Below are 15,751 nucleotides of genomic sequence, written 5' to 3' on the forward strand. Positions count from 1 at the left end.
ATATCCCTTGATGGATATCCGGGGTTTTTTTCCACTTTTGGGCCACTCTGAATAACTGTGCTATCAATCAGTCACAGGTTGCCTCACAATAGTGGTATGTGCTGAGAAACGCATAATGAAGCTACTGTATTGTGTGATCATACAGTGTATTTATAGAATCCCAAGTAGTACAGTCTCTATACACCTAGGATATATGGTATATACCACTGTATATGCAATCCATCATTGATCAAAACACTGTCATGCACCACATAATATGTGGACTCATATTTTCACTTATCTTGAGGAGCTACCTGGGAGCAGAACTGCTAAGTAATATAACTCTTTCTAATCATTTAAGCCATTTCCAGACTGTCTTCCAAAGTGGCTGCCTCAGTTTATATTCCTACCAGCAGTGTAGGAGGGTTCTAAATTTCTCTATATCCTTCCTAAGGCTTGTTACTGGTGTTTATTCTAGCCAGCTGAAGAGGAGTAAAGTTGTACCTCATTGTGGTCTTTCATTTGTATTTACCTATTAACTAACTGTTGAAACTTTTCATGTGCTTTTTGGCAATTTACATGTCTTTCTGGGAAGAAATGATTATTCAGAGCGCCTTTGTTAACTTTTTAATTGAGTTATTTGTTGTTTTACTGAGTTGTAAACATTCTTTATATATTCTAGATACACATCTTTTATGAGATACATGATCTGCAAAATATTTCCCCTCACTGTATGGGTTGTTTTCATTTTCTCCTGACGGTGTCCTTTAAAACACTGAAGTTATTTTGATGAAGTTCAGTTTACCTACTTTCTTACCTATTGCTCAGGCTTTCAGTGTCCTACTTAAGAATTCCTTGTGAAATCCAAAATCATGTCTATTTACTCCTATGTCTTCTAAGAATTTTGTAGTTTTAGCTCTTGTAAGGTCTTCCATTTTAGTTTTACACATAGCTAGCCAGTTATGCTAGTACCATATGTTAAAAAGACTATTCTTTTCCATAGGACAATCTTCACACCTCGTTAAAAACCAGTTGACCATAGCTGTATAGGTTTACTTTTGGAATATCCCACTGATTATATGCCTGTGTGCCAATACCACAGTGTCTTGATTATTGTTGCTCTGTAGTAAGTTCTGAAATAGTGAGGGTGTCTATGATTATACCACCCTGAACACATACAATCCCATCTGAAATAGTGAAGTATGAGTCTTTATAGCTGAAATTCTGGTAAGAATTGCACTGTATCTCTATCAGTTTAGGAAGCAATGCCATTTTGACAACATTATCTTCACCTAGTTTCATTTTTCCATTTTTTAAGACCTTTAATTTCTTTCAAGAATGTTTTACAATTTTCACAGTATATTTTGAACTTCTTTTGTTAAATGTATTCCCAGGGGGCTGGGGATTTAGCTCAGTGGCAAAGAGCCTGCCTGGTAAGCACAAAGTCATGAGTTCAATTCCTGGTACCAGAAGAAAAACAAAAAAACAAAAAAAAAAAAAAAAAATTTATTCCCAAGTATTTCTTCTTGATGCTATAATAAATGAAATTTTCTCAATTCCATTTTCAGACTGACTCAAAATTTGTAAGTCAATGTAAAAACAGAAATAGGATTACTTCTAAGTTCTATCACATCCAGAAGATTAAAAGTAAATTAATTTTCTAGAAAAAAATACAGCTTGACCTGGTACCAACAACTTTAAAATTTTCTTCCCTTTGTCCTCATACAGTCATGTGATACACCATGCCACTTCTTTAACACTACCCTCAATAGTAAGTGTAACAAGCCAGAACAGGGTCTGAATCAAATTCATGCAAAAGGCCATTCTAAAAATACCCATGTTCTGGCCCCATCACAGACAATTCAGAGAAAAAGGTTATCAGACAAGGGCTATGAATTTTAAGCAATATGTTTGGTTGTAATTGTACTAGGGGAATCACAGATCTAATTGCTATAGTTAAAATTACATAGTTTCTCTATATAATACTGAGAAATTATCTTAAAACAACAAATTTTTAAGACTAAGATGGATCCTGAACCATAGCAGTATGTTTTCTTACTTACTAGGTGATTTGCTGAGGCTCATCTTCTCCACAGGTTTTGCTAGCTTAGGTTTCTTGACAAAGGTTCCACCAGGCTTATTAAATGGCTGCACCATTTTTCTCTTTATTCCTCTTGCAACAGCAACGGTCACATTGGTGGATTTGTTTTGATAGTCAATAACAATTCCAGGTCTATGAATGCTTCCAAAGTCACCCATATGCTGTAAATTTGTGAAATCAAGAAATATTAGTATACGATCCAAAGATAAAATACAAACTCATAAAAAATTGTCACTGTCATCTATTTACTAGTCTTCACCTGAAAATTCCCTGGAATGTAACTAAATTTTACATGTCCACTCTGAAAAAACACATTAAAAACTTTGTAAATAGTACATGAACTCAAATCCAATAAGTTAGTAATTTCATTTCCGGTAGAACAAATGTGGATATTTCCTACCAGTTTTTGATTTTCACAATTCAAAATTATTTGAGATCATAAACACGTATGTGCCTGTCAGGAGGTTACCACTTGTACAACTCTCTGACAACTCCTCTTCAGAGTTCCTAATTGATGTTTTCCCATGAAAAGACCTTAAAAGAAATCTTTATTTTTACTAAAACCTGCCTTAAAACTAAGATACACAAAGAAGATCATATTTGTAGTGTGATGTTAAAAAGATCCAGAAATCATTTAGAATTTCTCCCTGTTGAAGAAGGGATGAGAAGGCGAGATGGAACATTAGTATGAAATAGGAGAGTTAAAGCATAACCATGCATCAACTTCCAAGACACACTTCAGATAAAGAACTGCATCTGACGTTCCATTCACATTCTTACCTAGAGAAACATTCTGACCCAGAAGCCCAAGAAGCAAACATTTGCAGATGAAGAGTCATCCATCAAACAACTCTTTGTGTCCCTTCCTCTTCTCTTGCCATTAACAAGATCCACTATAAGAGGCCACATGTCCACAGAAATTTATCCTGCTAATCTTATTTTAGAAGGTAAAGATTAAGGAGTAATCTGAAGAGAAGGACCCAATGGGAATTGTACAAGTGAAGATTAAAAATGAAGATCCTATTTGTTATCTACTTCATAAACAGGAAGAAAGACAGACAAGTCCATTCAGACTAGAATGGTAAATGCAAACTACAGAATTATTTCTTTTACTAACATAAATACAAAATTGGCATTTGAGGTCTCATTAAGAAAAAATCCTTTGCCTAAAATAATATACAGCAGGGAAATGTTAACTGTTTTCTAAATTTTCAAACTGCAGTGGATTTTCAATTTCAAAACCAAAAGCCTACTGCTCAATTTTCAGTTAACCTACAACACCAAGTATGATGGAACAGCAACACAGTTGCTTACATTTGCATATTACTCTTAGGAATACCTATCTAACCTAGTAGATCTGAATAAATGTTTTCAGTTAATTTACACAGTCACATTAATTATCTATTAAAGGTGCAATGCATTTTACATAAGACTAACAGTTAAAAAGCAAAATTTCTACACAAGTATGACAACCTATACTCATGTACCAAAGGCTATTGAAGTAAACAATGTGTGCCTTACTATATATTTTATCAGAAATACCTTCTTCTATAAAGAGAATGTTAAGAACTGATTCTCAAAAAACTTAACATTATTCCAAAAATACAGTAGCCTTTTTATGATCAAACTACATAATAACCCCACACTCAACAATACACTGTAAAATTTCCTAACAATCAAGCTACCTAAAAACATAAAGCATAATCTTTACACTATATATCCTGAAATTAAACACCTGCAGACTAGTATATTTACTTACTTAAGCAATAATTCACAAAATATTACTTCCTAAGAAGGAGCCACAGATATGTATGATCAGCTATGGAAATGCTTCTGATAGTCAAACTAGTGAGACAAGGGGAACTAAAACCACCACCAACTGGACATACTGCCAAGAAAGTGAGTTGACAAAATTATACTGGCCACAAATCATTCTACAACCTATTATACACATCAACTTCTTCACCTTGTAAATGTGGCTAAGCTATACTGAACTGTCACCAACTTTTAGTTTCTTTTGTTTAATGTGAAACATAAAGCTTTGAGGAAATTCTATTTGCTAGAATTTGGTAACAAAGTATAAACATTTTATCATACATTGCACCTTTAACCTACACAAAAACTCAAGACGGATGCAGTTATCTTTTACAATAATCCAAGAACTGTCCCACCAGCAAAACTGCTAGTGTTTACAAGGAAAATGCAACTCCTTTTAACCCCTTTTAGACCAAACCTAATATCCTCACCTTTTTACAAAGGGAGATTTGGCATAACTTTACAATTATCTTAAACTGCCACTTGTTTTCTAAGGTGCTAGAAAAACTGTTACAGTCAACCTAGAACTTATGTTTATGACTCAGCTTTTCCTTAAAATACACTGGGACAAACAGTGTTTATTCTAATTGAAAACCATGGTCTTGAAAGGGTTTAAAAGAGTGACTAGTGAAAAGAATCTGAAAAGATTCTGTTGTACTTACTCCTCGGCCTCGGCCTCTGCCTGTTGATGGTCCTCCAAAAGCATCATAGTTTCTGCTTCCAAACGTACTTTCAGGATAAGCAGGCGTTCCTCTCCCCCGAGAGCCTACAGGTGCAGGCTTCATATGGGGTGAAGAAAAACTGCTGTAGGAAGAGTAATTCTCTCTTCCTCTGTCCTCCATAAACCCAGGCCTCAATTTTGAACGGGAGTAAGGTGCTTCCCAGCTAGACCCGCCCTGGTTTCTACCTCCGAAAGAGTCAAGGCTATTCCGGTAGGAGCTCTCAAATCGACCACCATAACTACCTCCGAAGCGGCTTTGTTCGGGTTCATTAAAACCATAGCCAGATCTGTACAGATCTCGCCCACCCAGAGAAGACCTGGAGTCGTAAGACTCATAAGGTCCAAACCTGGAAAAGTTGCACAGTGAGGGAAAAAACAAAAGTAAGCTTACTAATGTTAGACAATTCAAAAGACAAATTATCAGATGACATTTATCAACTAAAATTCATATATACCATACTGGTTTGCACAGTTCTATTTTTGTTCACACTTGATTAGGGCTGGGCAGTTCAACATGAGATCAGATAGAAAGCTATCTGAATCAGTTTATAAATATGAATTGAGTTTAATAAACCTTAGCTTAAGAATCTTTTTAGCAGCTTTTCTACTTTATTATGAAGACAAGATTTGTCTGTTGTTATTTAAGCCCAGCCCTAGTCTTAGAAAAGATCATTTGCTAAAGTTCACAAGCTATTCAAACATTCTTTGAATCCACCCCTAATACTGAAAATTACAAAGCATGTACAACATTTTGTCTTTCCATAGGAACACAAATTGAAGACTGAATACATGTAGGCTATTTGTGACACGGAGCAATCCTTTTGTACCCCTAGTAATCTTTAACACAAAACTGCCTCCTTGTGTCTATAATAATCAAACTTTAAGGAATTATCTCAGGTTGTAAAATCTGACATTCTACCAAACTTCAACCAAGATCAATAATCAATCCCTAATCATTTTTTACTTGCAGACTAATAAATCTAACAAATCTAAAAGGATAAGCACATAAAATAGAATATAAAAGTAAAAGATCGATAACATATAACCTCTGCATTTGAATTTTCAAGGCAGATGAGAAAGAATGTATTTTATAATGTCTTCAGTTACTTGAAAAATTATTTACTGTCAGAAAATTATCACATAAAACTACTCTTAAAAAAGGGAGCACACAGTCTCCTCAAGGTTTTAAAAGTCAACAGAAAAAACAAATCTAATTATTTCTCCCAAATCCTAAACATGGATTACAAAAGCTGCTTGTTATCTTACAACAGTTTTATAAAGGCCTACAATTACACATGAGATAAATGATAACATCTACAGAAGCAGATTATGCACATTACACTTACAATGTAATAGGACAATAACTGACATACTGAAACATTTAAATATATTACATTTCTTCAATTATTTACAGATCACTAAACAGAAAATATTATTTACTTCTGAATCCTAGTCATCACTTAAAAAATTCCTTTTCTAGCTACAAATCTCAAACTTGCTATCACATAATAAAAAATTATAAACTCTTCATTTTCTTGGTTTTTCTCTATTATAATCCATAGTGACACACTTGAAGCAGAAAGAAGAAAAGTAAGCATTACTCGGTCCATCATTAAGGAATTGGAATCCTTCAATTTGTGAGAAAGGACAATGGTTTAAAATACCCCCTAACTAGTTTTGCTTAATATTTAGCAGGAAGTTTTATGCCTCAAAAAGTAAACCAACCCCCTTCTCTTGAAATACATCAACTCTACAACCTGTGAGTTTTACACAGTATCAACAGTAAAATATAAATACAATATAGATTGTATTGAAGGTATTGCTATCAATGGCTTTAACACAATGCTCCTAATCTTGAGCATAAGTGTTTTTGGTGTTAAGTAGTAACTGCCGATATATAACTTGAGAATATTTTTTACTACAACCTGCTCTTGCAACTTAACCTTAAAATTAAAAGAAAATTTATCTTAAATGTTTCTTAGAAATTGAATGTTGCTAGACTGGTTCAGTGAAGACCACTCCAGTCAGACTCTTTTGGTGCTTTATACAGCAACCCCCAAAGGTTTTTTAAAAATCATTAAAAGTTTCACAAATAGTATTTCTAACAACAAATTTTATCTCATTTGCTTAAGACACTTTGAATGATAAACAGTTGAAAATGAAGCAATTTTAAGATGTTCACTGTTAAAAATAGAATATCTTACTCTATTATACCAAAATGATAACAGTTATCTGGGGTCTTCCTAAAATGCCTGCCAGTGATCCTATGACAATTTTTATACCCAGTAACACCTTTAAACATTTAAGGTGATTATTCAACACCTAACAGTGAAATTTAAGCATTACAACATGCCTAAGGAATACTTAAAATATATATATCTAGAATCTTATCGTTGTCTATTTGGCCAAGTGATTAATCAATTTACCTGCTACCCCCACCACCACCACTGTGATTGTCCATGCCATATGACTGGTTTAGGTAGGAATCCATGGATCTCTGACCCCCATAGGATCCATGGCCATAGTCACGATCCATCCCTATAAGAGTTTAAAAAGAAAAAAATTAAACGCTGCTCACCTTTACTGGCACTCAAAAGAAGAAATTTTAGATAAATATCCTTGAATGTCAGACCTCCATAGGATCCATGGCCATAATCACGATCCATTCCTAAAAGAGAGTCAGTAAGATATATGTCAGTAAAATATACTATTCTCTTCAAAACCTGCAAAAACACATTTTCACATCAATAGCTTGAGATAACAATTTATAATTAACACTTAAATTATGTAAGACATTGAAGGAAAAAGCACCAAGATAATCTACTGAAAAATCATATCTGCTAATAAAGCTTGGTATTTCAAAGAAAAACGCACTAACTACAAAATTCCATATTATAATTAAATTCAATTTAATCAATATTTTACTAGAAGACTATAAGACTTTATATTTGGTACTACAATGTATATAAGATAATAATAAGTAATTCCTATTCTCAAAAAAGTCAGCATTTAGTATCAAGAATTTTTGATCTAAGTATACTATGATATAAATACACTGCACTTGTCTTCTGCATCTAATTTTCTCAAGCTGTCTAAAAACTCAAAAGCAGCCACAAATTTGAACTAGCCATGTGCACAGTAACTGAAACAGGTATTTTTAATTGGGACCAATCTTCGGCACCGTGTCAGTAAACAATAAGGAGTCAAAACATACTTAAATTCTGAAATTCTCCTGAATAAAGAAAAAGAATATGAATTCTAGCAACACAACAGGGTACTAGGAATATTTTATTACACTACAATTCCACCTATAACCCAACTTCTGATATAAAAGAATGAGGTTACTAGTTTTGTGGTAGAATTCATTTTCTTTCTTTTTTTCTTTTTTTAGTATCAGGAATCAAACTCAGGACATTGTACTTGTCAGGCAGGCACTGTGCCATTGAGCTTGCAATTCATTTTATATAAAATCCTTTAAAATATTTCATTACTGTCTTTCCCATATCTTATATATAAATAAAATAGTATACAGAGTAAATACTTTATGTTTTAACATTAAATTTTATTTACAACCATTTCACATTCCTAGTCCTAAGAATAACACGTTTACAAAAATACTACCCAGAATCATGCAATTCTAAACCTGTAAGCAACTGAAACAATCAGCCTGAACAACAGAACTTAGCAAGACCCTGCCCCAAAATAAGAAAGGGCTGGGAAGGTAGTGCACTGCAAAGACACTGGGTAAGACACTGGGTTCAATCCCCAATATACCACCCACCCCCCCACACACACACACACACACATACTATAAGAACATAACATTATCTCTTTATTCTTAGCATTAAACAAGAAAGTAATTCACTCTGAAAAAAATAAATCTGGTCTAATAATTTGAATCAAATCTATTCTATTGCCTGGATCACTATCATATATGTAATAAGCTCAAAAAGTAAAAACTCACAATTAAAAGGAAGGAGCTGTGGAGCAGTGAAGAAAAAACTGACTTACTGGCTATCTGTGTGACACTAAGTCCTAGAGGAAAACACTTTTTCTCCACCTCTGCACTACTAGCACCATAGCATGGGCTACTGTGATCTGTCTACTAGATTATTGCAACAGCCTCTTCACTGGTTTTCTCGCTTCTACTTTTACTCCCTGTTTATTCCAAAGACAAAAATCAGTATTAATTCTGGTAAAATGTAAGTTAAATTGATGTCCAAGGCTCAGTACCCTCCAATGGTTTCCAATCTAAGTAAAAGCAAAAGCCTTAAATGTAAGGTCCTTTACCAATAAGTTCTTAATCACGGGTAACCTGCCCATAACCCTGTCCAGGACACTGATGGAATCGGAAAACATTTCTGATAGTCCTCACTAGGGGAAAGGCGCTGCTGACATCAAACGCATAGAGGCCAAGGATGTTGCTGAACAGTCTACAGTACTCCACAACAAAAATTAATTCAGTGTCAACAGTGCCGAAGTTGAGAAACTCTGCCCTACATGATCTGCACCATCACCCCTTAACCTTGCTTACTATACACCCTTCTTTATTCACTATATTCCTAGAACACAAAGTGTATATACCCATTTTTGCACTTACTGCTCTCTCTGCCTACTAGAATGCATATTCTTCCCCTGAACTGTCACTGTTCACTACTTCACCTCTTTCAGGTTTTCACTTAGCTGGTGTGTGTGCGTGCATGTGTGCAGTAGTAGGGACTAAACCTTACAGTGAGCAACATTCCCAGCACTTTTTTCATTTTTATTGTGATAAAGTCTCACTAAGATGCCCCGAATGGGCTCAACTCAAGATCCTCCTTCCTCAGTCTCCAAGAGTGCTGGCATTACAGACCTATACCACCACACCTGGATCCTATTTTTATACATAAGGAAATTACCTTAGATTTCCAATGCTTCCTGGCTACGCCTCACCTCTCTAGATTTGTCTGCAGGCTGTTCAGTAAAAATCTATTGTGGTCAAACCAGTCTTAAGTCTTTCTGAAGCAGTATACTCAGCCCTGTGTTTATGCTGTTACCTCTACCTAGAATGTTCTCCTTTTCTATGCCCTATTTACATAGGAAGAGGTATTATGAAGAAAGAAGGAAAATGTGGAGACAATAAAAATACAACTTCCTTCCAAACAATGCTGTGGAGGAAATCCGTATCTTATATTTTCTCCAATGCCCTCTACTTCCTTTCAGTAAAAAGCTAGAAAATACAACGCTCAGAACGAAGTGTACTGTTTGCTTCATTTGGTACCTACACATTTAAAGCCTATGATATTCTCTCTCTAGATACTCTCAAGATTTGCATCCTCATCTCTAAATCTGTGCTCAAATGTCACCTTTTATGTGAGTCCTTCTCCAGCCACCACCTTTAAAAATTACAGCATGCACAAATACACACATCCTCTTTTCCTGCATTATTTTTCTCCTTAGTAATTACTACCTTCTAATGTACAAGATTTACTTTTTTAATCTTATTTTCTGTATACTTTGTGCCAGTCCACAGCTGAGGAATATTTGCCAATTTTGCTCACTGCTATAGCCCCAGCTCCTCAGACAATACCTGATATACAGCACACTAAATATTTAAACATTTGTCAAAATGAAGTCAAATCAAATCCCTGAAATTAAGTTTCTCATTTGTACAATGTAGATAACTAAGACCTCAAAGTACGAATTTTCAAGTAGTGGTTTTTAGTCAGAGGTAAAGTGCTTTTAGCATTACATGCCCTAAAATTAAGATTCAAGAGGTCTAGGGTATAACCTGAACAGATAACTTTAAAAAAGCTCCCTAGGGTATTGTAATAATGACCCTTGAATGAGAATCACTATTACAACTGCAACTAAGAGGAAAAAAATAGAAGCCGTAACATGAGTTTTTTTGTAACACTGTACATTAATAAGGACAAGATATTTCATTTCAAGCCCTATCTCTAGACATCAAAGCCAATTCTCCAGTAAAGCCCTCTAGCATTCCAAATGTCTGATAAAAGCACCAGTCCTCCTCACTCCAGTTTAAAATCCTGGACTCATATTTATTCAGTCCTCTCAATTTTCTACCCACCACTAACCAGCCTGCAAGTTGTTAATTTTCTCTAATTTGTTTGTTTGTTTATTTGTTTGAGACAGGGCCTCGCTATGTGGTTCTGGCTGGCCTTGAACTCACTATGTAGCCCAGGCTGACCTCAAACTTGTGAGGATCCTCTGCCTCAGTCCTGAGTGCTGAGACTATAGGTGTGCTTCATCACACCCAGTTAAAAAAAATAGTATTTTTAAAATTACTCTTATGATTTATATCTAGATGCCTCCCCTAAAGCCTCATGTGTTCATACATGGGGTTTTGGGGAGACTACTGGATCATGGGGTCACGATATTTAACAATGGATTAGTCTACTGACAAATTTATAGCTAAATGTGACTTGGGAGGTGAAGCATGGTTGGAGGTGGGTCACTGGGCATGTGGCCTGAAAGGGTCTCTCTTGTTGTCCTCACTTGATCTATCTCTGTTACCTGCCTGTCATGCCCCTCTACCATGATGCCTTGCCTTGGAGCAGGCCAACTATAGCTTGAAATTTCTATAAATTGTGAGCTAATATAAACTTTGCCTCCTTTAACTTGTAAGTGATGAGTGTTACATCCCAGGGATGAAAAAGTAACTAAGACAACTGCTATCATCACCTCCTAAATAAAAGGTCTTAATATCCCTATATCTAAATTTATGAATTAGCTAACTCTCCATATTATAATCTAACCTGCAAGTTAAAAGTCCTTTGTAAATTTATGTCACTCTTCTCAAAAATATATTCTTCAGCTGGGTGTGGTGGTGCAATGCCTGTAATCCCAGCATTTAGAGGCTGAGGCAGGAGGATTGCCATGAATTCAAGGCCAGCCTGCACTACACAGTAAGACCTTGCTTTTAAAAGATATATATATAGATAGATAGATAGATAGATGTATTTATTTATTGCAATATTCACTTAATACATACTAACCACATGCTACACTGAGCCTTTTTAGCCTACATAAAATTCAGTTTCTCTTCACCCTTAGATAAAATAAAAACTATCACATAATTTTTTCTTTAAATACTTTTAAAGATGTGGAAATAGGTCTAGAAAGTTTAAAGAAGACAAATATTTAAGGATTTAATCTCCGATTTATATCACTTCTAAATCTGTGACCCTATCTTTCTCTATTGTCAGTTTCAAAATTCCTTACAATATAATTAAAACTTACAAAGGAAAAAATAATCCTTTGTTTTTTTAACCTTTTTAAATTGTTCTATGCAATTTATTGTGTTATCCTATCTAACAAAGAACTCTGGTAACTATCAAAATACCATCCAACTGTACTCTGCATCTCTCTCATGATTTTTATCTGCAATTAGAAGTCTAACATCATGTTTATGTCAATAATTAGGCTTCTTCATGTGCTCTTCCAGATCACTCTGGAAGAGTGTTGGAATATATCAACACATTTGAATGAGAAAAATGGCCTCAAAAACAACATCAAAATGCATTGCAATTAAAGCGATATAGAACTAAGCCAATAATCCACTCTAAGTTACTAAACACCGAAGTCTCATTGAACACAAGAATTCAGCCAGTGTCCTGTAATTCGTCACTTAGAATTTGGTTAGTCATTGTAATAAATTAAAAGGTAACTGAAATAACAAGGATGAAAAGTAAAACTAATCTAATTCCTAGCTTTTGGGGCTGGGGATTTAGCTCAGTGGCACAGCGCCTGCCTGGCAAGCGCGAGGTCGTGAGTTCGATTCTGGTACCAGGGGAAAAAAAAAAAAAAACTCCTAGCTTTTTCTAATCCCAAACACCCAGCTCAAACATTATAGGTAGTAAAACAACATTAACACTGAAGAGTGACACATTCAAAGCCAAAACAATTTCTGAAAAGATGCGTTATTTTGTGAATTTAAAAAGCTGAAATGCAATCCCTCAACAAATTTAAGAGAAAATCTAAGAGGACACTTACCGTTAAAGCCCTGATAAGCATTCCTGCAAGCAGAGTGTGTATAATCTATGAAGACACAGTCAACAGAAAGGAATTAGTGCAATATTAGCAAAAAATCCAAAATTATATCCCCATATATTAAAACAAACACAATTTTTATATGCCATTAACTCAATTACCTGCAAAATTAGGACAAAAATAATTACCAATATCCATTTGGGAAAACACCTCTACCTCCCCAAATAGCAGGTTCATCATCCAAATCATGGCAATATAGTAATCAGTCTGTAACACCTGGTATGTAACAGCTAAAAAAAGGGATTCAGTACTAATTTATACTAAGTAACAAAGGAGATAGGTGAAATTATGTATCAAATAAGACAAAAAACAAATACATCTGAGAGTTTAGTCTATGTAATACAAATTCTTTTCAAAACTAGTATTTCTTTTTGCACTTAATTTGTTCTCCAGATTTCAAAATTTTATCTAAGAAATGCAAACGTGAATCTGTATATAGGTGTGTCCTTTATCTACCTAGGATGTGGTATCACAGAAAAAGATACCCCAATTTCCTTCTTCAAAACTTAACTATGTTAAATCCTTCGATTACTACTCAAAGAATGGAATTAAATACAACAGTCATGCCAGGCCTGGTGGCACACGCCTGCAATCCTAGCACTGGGGAGGCTGAGGCAAGAGGATTGACCTGAGTTGAAGGCCAGCCTATGCTATCCCTAACATAGTTTATAAGTGCAGGCATATGGTGATAATAAAAAGCACACATACTAAGTTTTATTATTCTTTTTCAATATGTCACAGAAAATGGATTGCTCTATTGCTCCCATTGTTCCCTTATCACCACCTTGGTAGCCTTTTCTGTACCTTGTGTACTGGTAACATCGTCAAACTTGGGCGTGATTACAATAATGTATTTTTTTATTTCCACTCTCACTGTGACCAACTTCAAATACTCATACTTTAAAGGTATCTATATCAAAATGAATCAAAGTCCAGTTAAAACAAAAACACCGCCCTAGTATGCTACCCTGAGAGCTAATTTCCTATTTCCAAGTAACTAAAAAGTTGTCACAAAAGGATTACTGTCCCCTTTCATATATTTACACATGGAAGTTTTAACTCTCTGTAGTATGAAGTCAAATCAAAAATCAAAACCTCACTCAGTAAGACTCATGCTAAGATCATTCGGTAAGACTCACGCTAGCATTTTATGTTAGGAGTGCCTTTTTTTGTTGCGGCTGGAGGCTTACAACTCCTTTATGAGGTGGTTTTATTTAGAAACGTCCAGTTAGTGAGGATTAAACCCAGTTTCGTCATACAAGCTCTTTCCCATGCCTCCCTAAGGCTGTCACTACGTACTACTTTTATCTGGATGTTAATTCCCATGAAAGCTGGGCAAGAATTGAAGGCAACCAAAGTAACTCTACATTGTGACCCTGTAAATGCGGCGTAAAGAAATGGTGTCACAGACGATTCTAAGGTATTGTTAAAATTCCATTTAATCAGTAAGCCCAACACAGGCCACCGTGTACGTGAAGGGCACCTGATGTTTGCTGTGCCAGAATTCTAAGTCCTAGTCACACAAGCCAAAAAAAAAAAAAAAAAAGTGCTTTGGTTCACAGAATACTCGCAAGTCAGACATTTAGAACTAGATACTTTTGACGGATAAAACAGCCCCATTTGCTAACCAAGATAAACCCTGCTTTTGATTCCGTACATACAGCTACCTACACACAGCACTTCACTAGGCAGGACTCCCTTTAAACGCGTCTTTGCGCTGAAACAACCAGAAACATCACCAGCGTGAGTGACTAAGCCTCTGCAAATTCTGTTTAGCCAGAAGTCCCCCGGGGGTGAGGACGAACAGAACGCACCTTCCGGGCCCTAGCCCGTGGGAAGAACGCGCGACGAGCGCGCACCCCGCGGCCCGGCCCGAGCCGGGAAGCCGGAGGCGTCGGGGAACAGGCTCGCCCGGAGGCCAGGGCGAGTCCGGGGCCGAGCTCGCGGGCCCTCGCGCTCTGGGCGCGCCCTTCCCGGAACCCGACCCGCACGGACCTCCCCGGTGCCCGCCGGACCGAAGCCGACGCGCCGGTCCGCCGGGAAGCCGGCTCCGGGCGCTGGGCCCGCGGCGGCCGGGCGGCCTCGGGGCCCACAGAACAAAGCCCACACGGCCATTTTGAGACGGCACACAGACCCCTGGTGCAGGCCACCCGTCTCCCGCCCACCGCGGCGGCCGGCCACAGGCGGCGCTTACCGTCCTCGAAGTCCATGGTGGAGGCTCGGAGCTGACGGCCGCGGAGGCGCTGGGCTGTGTCGTCGCTAGAGAAAAACACCCGAGACCCGCGGTCACACCAGCAGTCCGCGCAACCAAGTGCCGCGCCGCCGGCCGGGAACCCGCAGGCCACAGCGAGGCTGGGGGCGGGGCCGGCCAGGCGCCACAGCGCGGCCTGGGATTGGCTGACGCGAGGCGATGGGCGGGCCCATGCCTGGGGGCGGGAAACAGGTTCGCTGTCACTCTCGCGGGTGCTGACCCACTGGAGCCGCCCAGGAGACAAAGGTTAAAAGAGAACGCCGAAGACCGGCAGGGACCGTAGGAAAGAGAGCAGAACGCTCTGAGAGGGCTGGCTGCGGCCCGGCCCGCCATGTTTGAACCTGGCAACGGCGGACAGCATCTGCTTAGAATACCTTCCTCCTGCCCGAAGTAACGACCACGTGCCGACTTCTTGTTTTCTATTGGCTACTGATGACTGCTCAGAAAAATTCTGAGTACTTACGGAGTTGCTCCCTGGGAGACCCAGAAGTCTGGGACGTGCAGAAAACAGACTGCAAAACAGGAAACAATTATGGGAATGATCCAACCCAGACTTTTTGCCAATTCTTCATTTTAAGGTGCAGGTAGAAGAACTGTAAAAGCTTCCATTCAGGAAAGATCTATGGCAGGCGTCTTCCAGAACTTGAGAGATGACCCTGTTCGCCACACAAGCACACTCACATTGTATTATTGCCAGTTTGAAAATAGTTGGGGACGGAAACAAAATTACTCATCCACGGAGCAGGATAGAAAAAGACAATTGCTTTGGTCATTCCGATTCTGGAGTAGCTTGAACTAGAGTTCAAAACCAGAGCAAATAGTGGCAATGGTG

At 37.5% G+C, this 15,751-nt stretch overlaps 1 protein-coding gene across 1 annotated transcript in view; it reads right to left on the reverse strand.

Annotated features, from left to right (window-relative positions):
- The window catches only part of Znf326 (zinc finger protein 326), a 33,241-nt gene extending 18,274 nt beyond the window's left edge, over positions 1-14,967 (reverse strand). Inside the window, exons 1-6 of the mRNA XM_005385083.2 lie at positions 14,863-14,967; positions 12,612-12,656; positions 7,249-7,284; positions 7,043-7,154; positions 4,558-4,963; positions 2,043-2,241 (exon numbers count right to left, since the gene is read on the reverse strand). Coding sequence (XP_005385140.1) covers positions 2,043-2,241; positions 4,558-4,963; positions 7,043-7,154; positions 7,249-7,284; positions 12,612-12,656; positions 14,863-14,878 — 814 coding nt within the window. The 5' untranslated portion in view covers positions 14,879-14,967. The remainder of the gene's footprint in view (positions 1-2,042; positions 2,242-4,557; positions 4,964-7,042; positions 7,155-7,248; positions 7,285-12,611; positions 12,657-14,862) is intronic.
- Between the last annotated feature and the right edge of the window lie 784 nt (positions 14,968-15,751).

The sequence above is a fragment of the Chinchilla lanigera genome, unplaced genomic scaffold, assembly GCF_000276665.1.
Source record: "Chinchilla lanigera isolate Chin_1 unplaced genomic scaffold, ChiLan1.0 scaffold00022, whole genome shotgun sequence".
Taxonomy (NCBI): domain Eukaryota; kingdom Metazoa; phylum Chordata; class Mammalia; order Rodentia; family Chinchillidae; genus Chinchilla; species Chinchilla lanigera.